Consider the following 12,435-nt stretch of genomic DNA (forward strand, 5'->3'; position numbering starts at 1 on the left):
TAAACATTCCAGTTTTGAGCAATTCAATTCTAAATAAAGTCACTGAAGGGAACAGGGTCTGTAGAATAGGATTATCTGTGTAAGTTTTACCTGGAACATTTCTTTCTTCAAAACTGATTCTTCTTTAAAGATTCTTTGTTTAAGAAAAAAACTGCTGAAATCCTGTGTTACCTGCGCTGCAGTAACCCAAACCTCCCTGTGTCTTTCCTGAGCAGAGAGCTGCCATGTGCACGGGGAAGTGTTCAAAGTGCATTGGGATTACCCTGTTCCCACTGGCGACATGTGCCATCATCTCCAACATTCTCCTGTACTTCCCCAACGGACAAGTTCTGCAGCTCAGCGAGATAACCGATCTGGTCTGGTATTTCCATGGCATTCTAGGAGCTGGGATACTGGTAAGAGAGGTGTTTCTAATGTTTCTTAGGGGTTTTGTTCTGTTTTCTTTTAAATTCAGGGCCAAGAAAACCTCCATTAACAGAAAAAGTTATAGAAATGTGTTTTGCATAAACTTATGAACAGCTTAACTGGGAAGCTGGGTAATGTGACTGAGAAAATGTATTTAGGACAAAAAAGTGGCTAATGAAGGTATTCCTGAAATACATAACAGGACTCCAAGACAGAAAGGAGCACTAAGACTGACTGCTCACTCTGAGGAGGGTTACATGGGTGTTCATTCTCCATGAGTCAAAGCAAAGCTGAGGTCCTAAGATTAGCTGGAGGTCACTATTGTCTGCACGGCCTCGTTATTCCTCTAACTGATTTTATGCACACGTAATTCTCAAAAACTTTAAGGGCAAAACTGAAACATTTCAGTAGGTGTTAGTTAAAAACCCAACTAACACTCCACAAATGTGGAGCTGCAAATGCCTTAAACCCTGAATGCCTCATGTTCCCGCACTCCCACCTACACCTTCTTGGGTTTGATCTGGTTTGAATGTGCTCTTCTATAACTAATTCTCCATTCCAGGTCTCAGGAAAGATTGCTTTTATATGAATATCCATGGCTGGAAGGGAACATGTTGGGGAATGGTTATCTTTCCAGTTCATCAGAAAACCTGCTCCCTTTGTGCTCTTCCAATTATCTACCCAAGGGCAGTTAAAAAGCTGAGAGAGTACTGTACATATGACCAGCATACAAGCTGCTATGCAGCCTAGGCAAATGGTAAACTGGCACAGAGCTAACTACCTGCATGCCAAAAAAAAAGAAAGAACATTTAAGAATTAATTTAGAAATAAAGCAAATATCATTCACAGTCAGGTTATGATGCAGCTGCCACTTAAGTCTACAGAAAACCTGCAGTGGATGTGGTTCAGACTCATATATCCCAAAGCAGAGACATGGTATAAGATCATTCAATAAATTGTTCTCTACCAGCAGCTTGCCTGCTTCTTCTTCCAGCTACTGCTTGGGCCTATTACTCATGCTGAGTTTGAACGTAAGCATGAGTCTGTAAAAGGAAGAAGTGGAACTACATGAGAGACCTGTGGAAAATTCATATCACTGCAAGCCCAGGAGTCATTGGCGTTCAATGAAAGAAAAGGCAGATGTTAGACATAAGAGCATCACTGGCTCATTGAAAATGAGCTCTCTTTTAAGGCTTCCACACTGACTTGCCTGTGGCCAGCACCACATACATCAAAAATGAGAACAGCAAGTAAGAGGAGAGGAAAAATTTGCATTGAGCTTCAAAACACAGCATTAGGAGTAATTATTGATCCACAAGCAATGCTGTTGGGTGTACAGGTTTTCCAGAAAACAGCATGAGAAATGCCCACAGGAGAAGAAAAGGGTAAAGAAAGCATTGTTATCAGCTCTGTTTTCTAGGTGCTGGAAGCATGGAAAATTGAGGATTGACTTCTGGGCCTCCTAAAGAGTTAAACAGGGGGACGAATGTCCCATGACTGGAGTCTGTTCCATATCCTGGCTCTACGGATGAGGCTGCAATACCCCATGCACCTCTCTGTTTCCTTATTTCAGACATTTAAGGTGTAAAGAGAGGCTCTGTGTGTCATTGTAACATCTCTCCTCAGGGAAAGCTTATGTGCAACACTGGGAAGTGCCTGACTGAGCCATGGCTCATGTACAGCTCCTGTTTTACTGACAACAGCCAAATCTAGCAAATTCTCATTCCCATGTCAAAAGGCCAGTGTTTAAAATCAGGCACTGCATAAAAAGAAAGCTGCCAAGCAAACCCTTCATCCTGAGCCAGGCTAATAGATGACAAAAAGGTCTTTGCAGCTTAGATGGAAAACCTCGAAAGAATGAAGACAGCCCTGGAGGAAAGGAAGTGTTGGCTTGATGGGCAGAGGTATTAACTCTTCTTCTGAGTGCCAGACAGTAGCACACTGGGGCTGATGCTGCCTTGGGGTCCACTTGTGATTGTTTAAGAGCTGACTTCTTTCCAGGAAGAGGAACACCTTTTTAACCTCAATACTCTACTTCTTCAGGCTTCCAGCTGTGGTCCAGCCACCACTGCAGGTGCTATAGGTTGCCTCTGGGGTGTGCATAAAAGGCAACGGAGAATAAATCCTTTGAAAAATATTTGGGGGCCTGCATATCTAAGCAGGTTTCATAACCCTGTCCTACACAGTCTAACAGAGATATTCACACTGCACACATAAATTCCGAAAAAAACCAGCAATACCCTGCTGAAAAGAAGCAGTATAGCTTCAGCAACCAGAATTAATGTACCAGCTATTTGCCAGACAGCTCTAGCTGTAATCCCACACTTATTTCAAAATAACTCTTCAGCAGCACCAACATCTAAGCAGGTGTAACTCACAGAGAAGAGATGGAAGGTGGTTTGCATTTGAGGAACATGATGCCCCAGCTCTCAGAATTTAAAAACCATCCCAGCAAAAGTGCTGCACACCAATTCAGTTTGTGCTTTTCTCACAGGTTATTTTGCCGGCATTCATGATGCTGGGAGCAGGAGGAGCAGGATGTTGCGCTAACAGATGTGGGGTAAGTGGATATTTATGTGTTGAAATGGCACTATAGAGTTTGTGCAACAGCTCCTAAATGGCTGCTCAGCAGGTGGAAATGTGCAGTCACAAACCATCACGCCACCATCAACAGCCATGTCAGGGAAACATAGAAGGGGAGCTTGATCTACAGCGTCCCTGGGCTGGGGCTGAGAGCTCAGCTAAGCCAACAAGAATGTTACAATGTTGCAGCTGCTGGTACAAGGGAAATCAGCCAGGGATGATATTGGAGCACTAAGGCACAAAGCTGAGGGCAGAGGGGTACTACACATAAAGTAAAGTAAAGCATGGCTTTGCTTTACATAAAGTAAAACGTGGGTCCAGCTTCCCCTGCTGAAGGCAATACTAAAGGCTGAGACAGCTACCTATCCCTTCTGCTTCCACCAGGCCCTGTTTCCTCCATACCCTTCCATGGCAATTTGTTTTTCCACAGGTTCATTCCTGCTTTCCTCTGTAGGGGTAGATAGGTCCCCTATTGGCAGGTCCATGCTAAAAGCCTGAGCCGCTGCATTTGGCCCTAAGGAGCCCACACTGCTTCCCACAGTTTGGACTAGTAGCCTGTATTTGCCCAAATGTTATGCACATGAAACATGCAAATGCAATTTAGGCTGTCATCTAAAGAACGGTTAGAAAGACTTTTTTCCTTGATAATTAAGAATATTATAAAGCAACACACTATACAGACATCTCCATTATTTCTCAAGCCCTGGGCACAGACTTCTGTGTGGCTATCATGATTGGCAAGAATAAACTGACGTAGAAATATTTTTTTAGTCTGCATCCTTCCCAGAAGCAACCTGGAATGAGAGATTCTATACAATCAAGCATTTATCTTCTCTAGTCTTCAACTAATATTTAGTTTGATCCATGAGAAGACCTTTATCTCTTCAAGATGCTTTACTTAAATTAATTCATTATTCATAATACCAAAATAGCATTCTTCATTAGGATGTAAGCAAGTACGTCCCAAGGGACATGCCATTACATTGATTTTACCAAATGTCACAAGCAGATAGGATGCTAATGATGGCCAAGCAGGCCAGTTGCAGAGCTGGGGTGTGAGCCCAAGCACCCTGAACCCAGTGCCTGAGCCAGCTGCTTTGCCTGACCTTGTGTGATGTAGAAAGCAGTGGTGAAAAAGAGCCATACCGTGGTGGTTCTCCCACTCTGCTGAATGTGGTGAGTTATGAGGGGAAATCCAGCTGAACTGGGTTGAGTTCACACATCTTAGACGTTCCTTCCCCATCCTTCATTCCAACACTAAATATTACAGAGCCAAGAGTCGAACTTTCCCAGATTGGCTGGGTTCACTCCCCAGCCCAACAATAAAGGTTGTTAGCACAGTGTCATTCAGTAGCCCACATCCACAGACCTCCCACTATCCTCCATTCCCCTCCACCAACCTTTCACAGTCTGAGACATTCCTAGCAGCAGTATATGAATGCCAGATATACCGTCTGCACCTTCCAATCACTGATCAGTAACCTACAAGCTGTTCCTCCTCTTTTTTGTTTTCACTTACAGAGAATACAATAGATGTTGACAAAGTAGTTTCAGTATGCATGATGATATTTTACACAATCAGGAGACTCATTGAATTTTTATGGTTGGAAAAGATCTTCAAGATCATTCAGACCAACCTTCAAAGAAATACCACCATACCCACTAACCCTTATTACAAAGTGGTAAATATTCATATGAAGAGAGCTAGCTGATGGCCAGGTGATGAAGCTATCCAGAGCAAACTAAGGAATAGGCTCAGTGAGGACAGCATATCAATTAAAATGCTGTTTTCTGGGACTATGGGAGTCACACACCTCTGTGAGTTGAAAAGGGTGAAGGTCTACACCCTATGTTTTAAACAGAATGTGGTTCAAAGCAGAGATGAGAAGGGGACATGAGCAAAGAGTGAGTGGCTATGAATGGCATTAAAAATAACAGTTTCCCCTGCACAGCTCCAGGGGAAGAGTGATTTCCAAGCATGCAAAAACAAGTGAGTATTGCAGGGAGATCTGAAGGCCAATGATATGCTTCTTCAACAGAAGGAAGCTCAAGGAAAATTTGCTTTGGGGATAGTGGAAGAAAATGCAGAGACATCCACAGCAGGGTTGCTTAGATGTCCTGAACATACAGGCTGCATATCCAAGGTAGGGGATGGTGTGAGGCTCTGGAGAGCAAAGGACCCCTGGGATCCATTCAAACATGTATAAAGGGAGCAACTTCCCAAAGTACCAGAAGTCCTTGTGAGGTAGATCTGGGTGGACCTGATAAGGGGTCCCCAGCTCTTGTCCACCAGCTTCCATCTACTGCCAGGGAAATAGCCCTCACTGGAGCCACTCAGGAGCATCTGTAAATCAAAGGCTAGTTTGGGCACCTTTCTGCTTTGGAGATCTTAGGTATAAACCGACAATCTACACTGAATACTCAGCATCGGTTTACACACGGAAAAAAAAAGGTTAAAGCACTATTATTGATCAGAATTATCATTCAATCAGAACATAACATTTTTCCTCAGGGAAGGGACTCTATCCTATTGTATTTTGTGCAATTTCTGGTTTAATAGTTTCAGATTTCATCAAAGACTTTACACACTGCCAAAGTATCTACAACAGTAATAATTACTATATTTCTCATACTTTTTAGTCACCTTATTGACTTCTTCAGTTCACAATGATTATGTGTTGCATCAAGTTTTTTCATTAATACAATTTAAATTATTACTTTCAGATATGCATAAATGGCTTCTTGTCCTTGCATTATGGAGTAATGATTTTGAAAAGTAATAGATTTAGAAAGCTTTGCAGCTTAGCATATGCACATCTAAAAGCATCCACTGCACTAGCATGATGAGGAAAAAAGGCCCACCCAAAATACAGCTTCTCTCATTGCATCAGCACACATACTCCAGTATTTCTCTCTAAGCCTTCCTTAAGAATTACCAGTAGAACAAGAATAGCCATAGCAGCTTTCCAGAAAAACAGACCTAGAAAAGCAAAGATCTGGATAACCAGACAGCATAACAACAAGAAAAAAACCCACCCACCCAACCAACTAAAAAAAAAAAAAACAACCACTCCACACCTACAGAGAAACAGAGAAGAAAGAAATGTGCATGAAACAAGAACCAGGGCAATAAAGAGCAACACAAGCTAGGACAGGAGGAACTTGGTAACTTCACCAAAGCAGTTGATGCAAATTCTCAGAGAACAAATGCTAAAAGTCTTCATCATCTCACCAGGGGCAATCCAATTGTGTGAAGAATAAAGCAGGGAAAACATTAAAAGAAAATCAGCAAAAAGAGAAGCAAAACCTTTGTGAGAAGTAGAGAACAGGTCAACACCACAGGAAACTAATTTCAACAAACTCAAGCATACCAGTTTACACCTTGTGTTGCAACCAAGGACACAAATGAGGAAATAAAAATTTCAATGAAAAGTTCATTCATTCATGGCTAGGCTTCACAAACGAAGATTTGGGAAGGCTCTATCCACGTTTGTTACAAGCACGCTGGTGGCTTATGAGGCCAATACGAGATAGACATATCGGATTGCAAAAGGCACAGCAGAAAGACTCCTTAGGTGGTATATTCTGCAAGACACAATTCTTTCTGCGTTGTCTTTTCTCCTCGAGAGTGATCCTGCGTGTGTTCTCAAAGGAGACAGCAGCGTTATAGATGGTGTGTCTCCAGGTCTCCCGATTGGAGGCCAGAGTAGACCAGTTATGTTGATCAATATGGCCAAGGCTGAGATGTTGTTTCAGGGAGTCCTTGTTTCTTCTCTTCGGGGCTCCTCTCTTGCGGCAGCCGGTGGCAAGTTCACCATAAAGCAGGATCTTAGGGAGGCGGTGGTCCTTCATCCTTGAGACGTGCCCTGCCCAGTGCAGCTGTGTTCTCAGCAACATGGCATCAATACTTGTGACTGCTGCTTGTTCTAGAACAGATGTGTTGGTCACATAATCTGACCAGTGGATGTTTAGGATTGTATGGAGGCAGCGTTGACGGAAGTCAATGAAAAGTAAAAGTAGGGAAAATACTGAAAATTTGAGATCATGAATTAGTTAATAAAATTCTTAGATTTCTACAGATTATGAGGCAAACCTTCAGAAAAGTGTCCAGAACAGTACATATAACTGGAAAATGCCACTACATGTCTAGAAAATGTCAAGAGAGCCAATCTAACAGCTGAAGTAACCTCAGACTCCCCTTTCGGTGACAATTAATGTCTTTGTCTATATGATCTTATACACAGTAAGGGAAATAGTTGGCTCGAGGCTAGTCATACAGTAGACAGATTTCAAATGATAAAATCATGTGACAGAGAACAGTCATCGAAGATAGCATTGACAAGTATTACTAGTACTAACTACTATCATAAAACACAGTAATAGCAAAAGACCATTTGACTTTTTCTCTCATAATTATGTTTGGGATGCCCCATACTGCTATACTGTGCTAAAATGAATTGTTAGCATTATTAAGATCCTTCAACCAGAATGCACAGTTAAAGTAAATGAGAAAAGTGATTCAAGATAGGTAGGAGTTTCAAACGGAGTATCAGTCACTCACCTTCACCACAAGGCATGGTTGGTGATCTTAGTATGAGAGACAGCGCATCAGCTGAAACCCAGGCACTCCTTTGGTCTGGGACAATATGCTAAATTACCCACATTTTGCTGACAATGAAGCTCTGCTAAGAGCCAACTCAGCCAACATGAAGATAAAGACAAAAAAGAGTATCCAGCGTTGCAAAAAAAAAAAAAAAAGTTATTAATCCGTTATTATTATGAAATCTCGGGGTTCCCTGGTGGTCTAGTGGTTAGGATGCAGCGCTCTCACGGCCCGGGTTCGATTCCCGGTCAGGGAACTTCTCCGGGCAGATGGAGCTCGTCAGCCCTATAAAGCCATCCATCTAAGAGAAGGTCACTCTAAACAAACCTATGTCCTGAGGACCTCACTGCCACCGTCCAAGCTCACTCGGCCCTGGCAGATGAACCTTAGGATTAAAGGGTGGGCTCAGTTCAGCGCACACTGTGTCTCACCTAAAAAAGGTAAAGACCTTTCCCAAATCTTCGTTCGCAAAGACTGATAGTTCAAGTATAAAACTCTGAATAAGTAAAGCTCTGGGCTTGCAACCTTTTAAAAGCTAAGCAAATAAGTCCTTTAACATCTAGAATAGCTATAACAGTCAGAAAAAGTCAACTATATTTTGTTCCCACAAATTTATTATTAATAGTAGTAGAAAAAGTAGTAGTAGTAGTTTCAGCATATAGTAAGAAACAAATAAAGAGAATTTTTTCCCATTCAGTGTAAGCTCTCTGTCATTTGAAAAGGGGGGGTTCATCCAATCCTTAATGTGAGGAGATTTTCTCAACCCTTAGTGATTTATTTGTCTGTCAGTGCCCCAGAGAATTTGAAACCCTTATACCTGACTAGTCTGTCAGCATCTCACAAGGGGACCCTTCATTGAACAGATTCACTGGATCAGAGGGTAATTCGACTGCCCTTTTCAGGGGGCTAAGCCACCAGCATGGAGACCCCTCAGTGTGTCTTACCAATGTGTTATCTGCTGCCGTCAACTGCTAGCACCTGTAAAGGACTTACTCTAACAGCTTATGGAATAACACTCTTTATTAATACAAATTGTGGCAGGTTAATAAGGTTTGAGGGTTGCCAGTGATAGTATCTGACTGCAAAAACATGTTTGAAACAATCTGCTACACTATAAAGCAAGTTCTAATCCTAATATCAGTATTTAATGCACGTGAAGTATGAGTCTTACCCAACAGATGTCCCTATAGGGGGGTAGACAGGTTCAGCACGTTGACTCGTCCCAGAAGTGGACGAGTGGAGTCTTCCTCAATTTTCCCTTATTCTCAACTGACTTTTATACTATTTCTTTATATTTAGGTAGAACTTGAGTGACTTGACTCATAAATCCTTTTATTTCTTACTGGTGTAAAATTCTCTCACTTCGCTTCTCATGCCTAATGGAAGGTGGAAGTATTTTGGCATTTAAGAAATGGGATTTCAACAGTTGTTGCTCAGCAGCAGAATGTCTTCATCTATCTCCCTTGGTTGAGAAGTGCCATACAGCCTTAGGAACTACAAAGTACCACTGTGCTCCCCTCCCTGCAGGGGTTTCTATGGAGGGAGGCCGCAGCATCTCCATTTTGCTCCGTGCTCCGTTCCATCCATCCCCCATAGCAGGTGTTTATTGCTGTATAGGGAACTCTCATGGGGCATGTCAACCGTGTTCCATCCATTGAGTAGCAGTTGCATTTTATCTTGTAATTCTTAGTCTCCTCTAATTTTTTAACCCCAGTCATCTTCCCACACTCTCCATGCCACTCAAACCTCTGTGCATGCAATGTTGAAGGTCTTTTCCCTTCCAGATGCTGCTGTCAGTGATTCTGGCTGTGCTGGGATTTGCAGGAGGAGCATATTGTGTGGTCATCTCCTCATTGGGGCTGATTGGGGGTCCTCTGTGTGACACGGGTGATGGAGAATACCTCTACCCTTTCAGGAATGACACTCTGAAGTGAGTATGGCTTACAGGCTCCTCCAACTTCGCTTTCCCTGATCTCTCCCCCATCTTTTTATAGCAAACTTGAATTTTTCCAAAATTAATTGATGGACCACCCTGTGTATGACTAAACTCACATTTCTCTGAATAGCATGTTCCAGCTGGTCACCTCTTTGACCAAGGAATCATCCTTTGGCAAATTGCCTGAGTTTCTTCTGTTGTGCTTGTCATGGGCCCTTTGTGCAATTTGCATCATGCTTTTAAAATGCTGGTGAGCTGGAACTCCCAAAGGAGTCAAAGGGAAATGTTTGATTACTGTGCCACATTAATCTGTTAAATCATCAAGAATTGAGCCTGCTCTACTTACTTCTGAAAAGCAAAGAAAAAATCTTCTCTGAATCTTTAAGGTTAACCTTGGCAATCATGCTCTTCAAGTCAGAGCTAGAGATGGGCTGAGATACCACAGCAGGAATGGAGAATATGGAGACACATCTTAAAACCATTACAGACCTTTCTCTTTGGTTATTAACACAAAATAACTAATACAATTCAGCCACAGAACAAAGAGGAGCTTCTTGTGTATGCAACAAAGTACAGATGTGGTTCTATTCACTAGCTATCAATTGCATCTGTGCAAAGAGAATTCTGAAGAGAATCACCAGCTTTTACCAACTAGTAGAATTTGAGACTCACTTTGTGCAATCAAGCTCAGAAAATGTAATGCCAGAAAACACAGAAAGCATTCTGCAGTTTTTATTTTCTAATACTTTGCCAATTATTTTTCTCTAACACAGAGACAATTACTTGTTCAACCAGACAACATGGAGTATTTGCAAAGAACCTGAAAACATCATCCTTTGGAATATTGTTCTTTTCTCTATTCTCCTGGCCATCGGTGTTGTTGAAGCTATTCTTTGTTTTATTCAAGTCATCAATGGACTTACTGGTTTCATATGTGGCACATGTATGAGGAGAAGAAAGGTTGGTATGCAGTAGAAGATATCAGAGTGCTTTACATTCCTACCAATTTTATTTTTCAGGCTCTGTAATGGTACATGAGCTGACAGATGTGCACAGCCCCTGAACAAGCTCCTCGGGGGAGCTGAGACAGTACAGATTTTATTTGCACACACACTTGCTCTCTCTCCATCACATTGCAGTCAGGGATAACCCGGTCCTCAGATATTTCTGAACAGCAGAGCAGTATGACATACTGACATACTCACTTGCATGGTTGTGTTCCTATTCAAGACGCCTTTTTGATAAAGTGTAATGACCCTCCCTAGCATCTGTAAGAGAGCGACAAAAAGTAGATATGTTTTAAATTGGTCAACAGCAGTTAAATTGTTATTTTATAAAATGGAAGAAAAACTCTTTCAAGTTTCATTTATCACTACTGCTTCCTTTTAATTGTTTCTTTTCATTGTACAAGATATTTGCAGTAAGCTTAAGATCCCCCTGGATATTAATTAATCGTCTTTCATTCATTGCCTTACAGACAAATATTTCTGGGATGTGAATGACCTACAGGGAATGCCAGGACAAGCCCCGAGCTGCCGATTCACATACAATAAGGATAGTGCACTGTACTGTATTTATGGGGGAACAACAAACTAAAAACAAAATGTTCAGGAGTTTTTGGGGGCAAAACGAATTTTTTATAAAACACGTCAGGGTGGAAAAGGGCTAGATCATTTAGATCTGAGACTCCACATTTTCATCTCTGTAACTATACCTGCTAAACCTCAGGTACCAGCAAAAACGTTATTCTACCTGGTCCTGACTTGCATATTAAGCACAACAATCTTCAGATAAAAGATCACCACTTGCCCTCTTGTGTATGTGGGAGATGGAACTGTTGTTCATGTATACATTTATCAACTGTATGAAGCAGGCACTCTCTGGCTGATGTAAATAACATCCCATCCTCCCCAGATCCCACTGTGGCTCACCTGTCCATTCCTATTAACGTGCTAACTGGGCACTCAAAGATTTGAATTAGGATGAGCAGAGAATATATCAAGCAGTTTTTGAGACACTGCAGAGGCAACTGAAGAACATAGTTTTCAGCATCCTTCAGCCACCCTGGAGCCAAATCCCCTTGTGCCATTCAGTAGCTTGCTCTCATGTTTGACAAAGTCCAGTGCACTTCTAAATCGGTTCTTCAGGAGTATCTGAGAGATGTGGGAGCCTTTGAGGGGCATTTGGTTCAATATAGACAGCAGGGTTTGGAGCAAGAGTTTAGAAACATCTGGTTTAACACAGGGGTGAAAACCATTTTGCCCTCATGAAACTACATAGGAATTTCACTAACTTCCACACAGGTCTGTAGGGTTGCTCTAGAATAGATCATATGGCCAAACCAATTGACTAGCTAAAGATAACCAAAGATAAAGGTAGCAATTATGTTCAGCTTAGTAAAAAACAAAAGATATAATCTGAAGGCAACAAACTGCATCAGTTTTAGTGTTATAGTAACAGTTATCCCAACCAGGATCTGCATAATCGCACAAACCCTTGATCTTGAGCTAAAGTCCGTGACTGGGAAATTTCAGAAAACCCATCATTTCAGTGACTTCCTCAAAGGTTAATTCTTGGACTTGAACTGTCTTCCCTCAGTCAGCCTTTTAATCAATCTTTACCCGTGCTGAACATATGTACACAGCTATGAAAACCTGAATATATTTAAAGTACTTGGAGTCTATTTTCAAAGAGGAGACATTTGTGTTTTCCCAGTCATAGTTAATATTTCTGCATTGGAGTAAGCTATTTGAACACAGTGATTGCAGACACACAGTTTGTGCTGTCCTCCAATGTAGTATACAAAATGCTTCATATAAATGTCTCCTTTATACAAAAATGGGGAAGAAGTTGCCTAGATGAGGAGCATATGTACCTTGGAGCACAGTTTTACCTCTAGAAGCAGGAA

At 41.7% G+C, this 12,435-nt stretch overlaps 1 protein-coding gene across 1 annotated transcript; it reads left to right on the top strand.

Moving 5' to 3' along the window:
• The first annotated feature begins 206 nt into the window (after positions 1-206).
• LOC113995485 (transmembrane 4 L6 family member 1-like) lies at positions 207-11,036 on the top strand. The gene is made up of 5 exons (XM_027735635.2): positions 207-395; positions 2,900-2,965; positions 9,376-9,521; positions 10,301-10,487; positions 11,005-11,036. Exons 1-5 carry the CDS (start codon positions 225-227, stop codon positions 11,023-11,025), a joined length of 591 nt encoding a protein of 196 aa, XP_027591436.1. The 5' UTR covers positions 207-224; the 3' UTR covers positions 11,026-11,036.
• The last annotated feature ends 1,399 nt before the right edge of the window (positions 11,037-12,435 follow it).

Source organism: Pipra filicauda, unplaced genomic scaffold (assembly GCF_003945595.2).
Source record: "Pipra filicauda isolate LSUMZ 115617 unplaced genomic scaffold, ASM394559v2 scaffold184_size3518187_pilon, whole genome shotgun sequence".
Lineage (NCBI taxonomy): Eukaryota > Metazoa > Chordata > Aves > Passeriformes > Pipridae > Pipra > Pipra filicauda.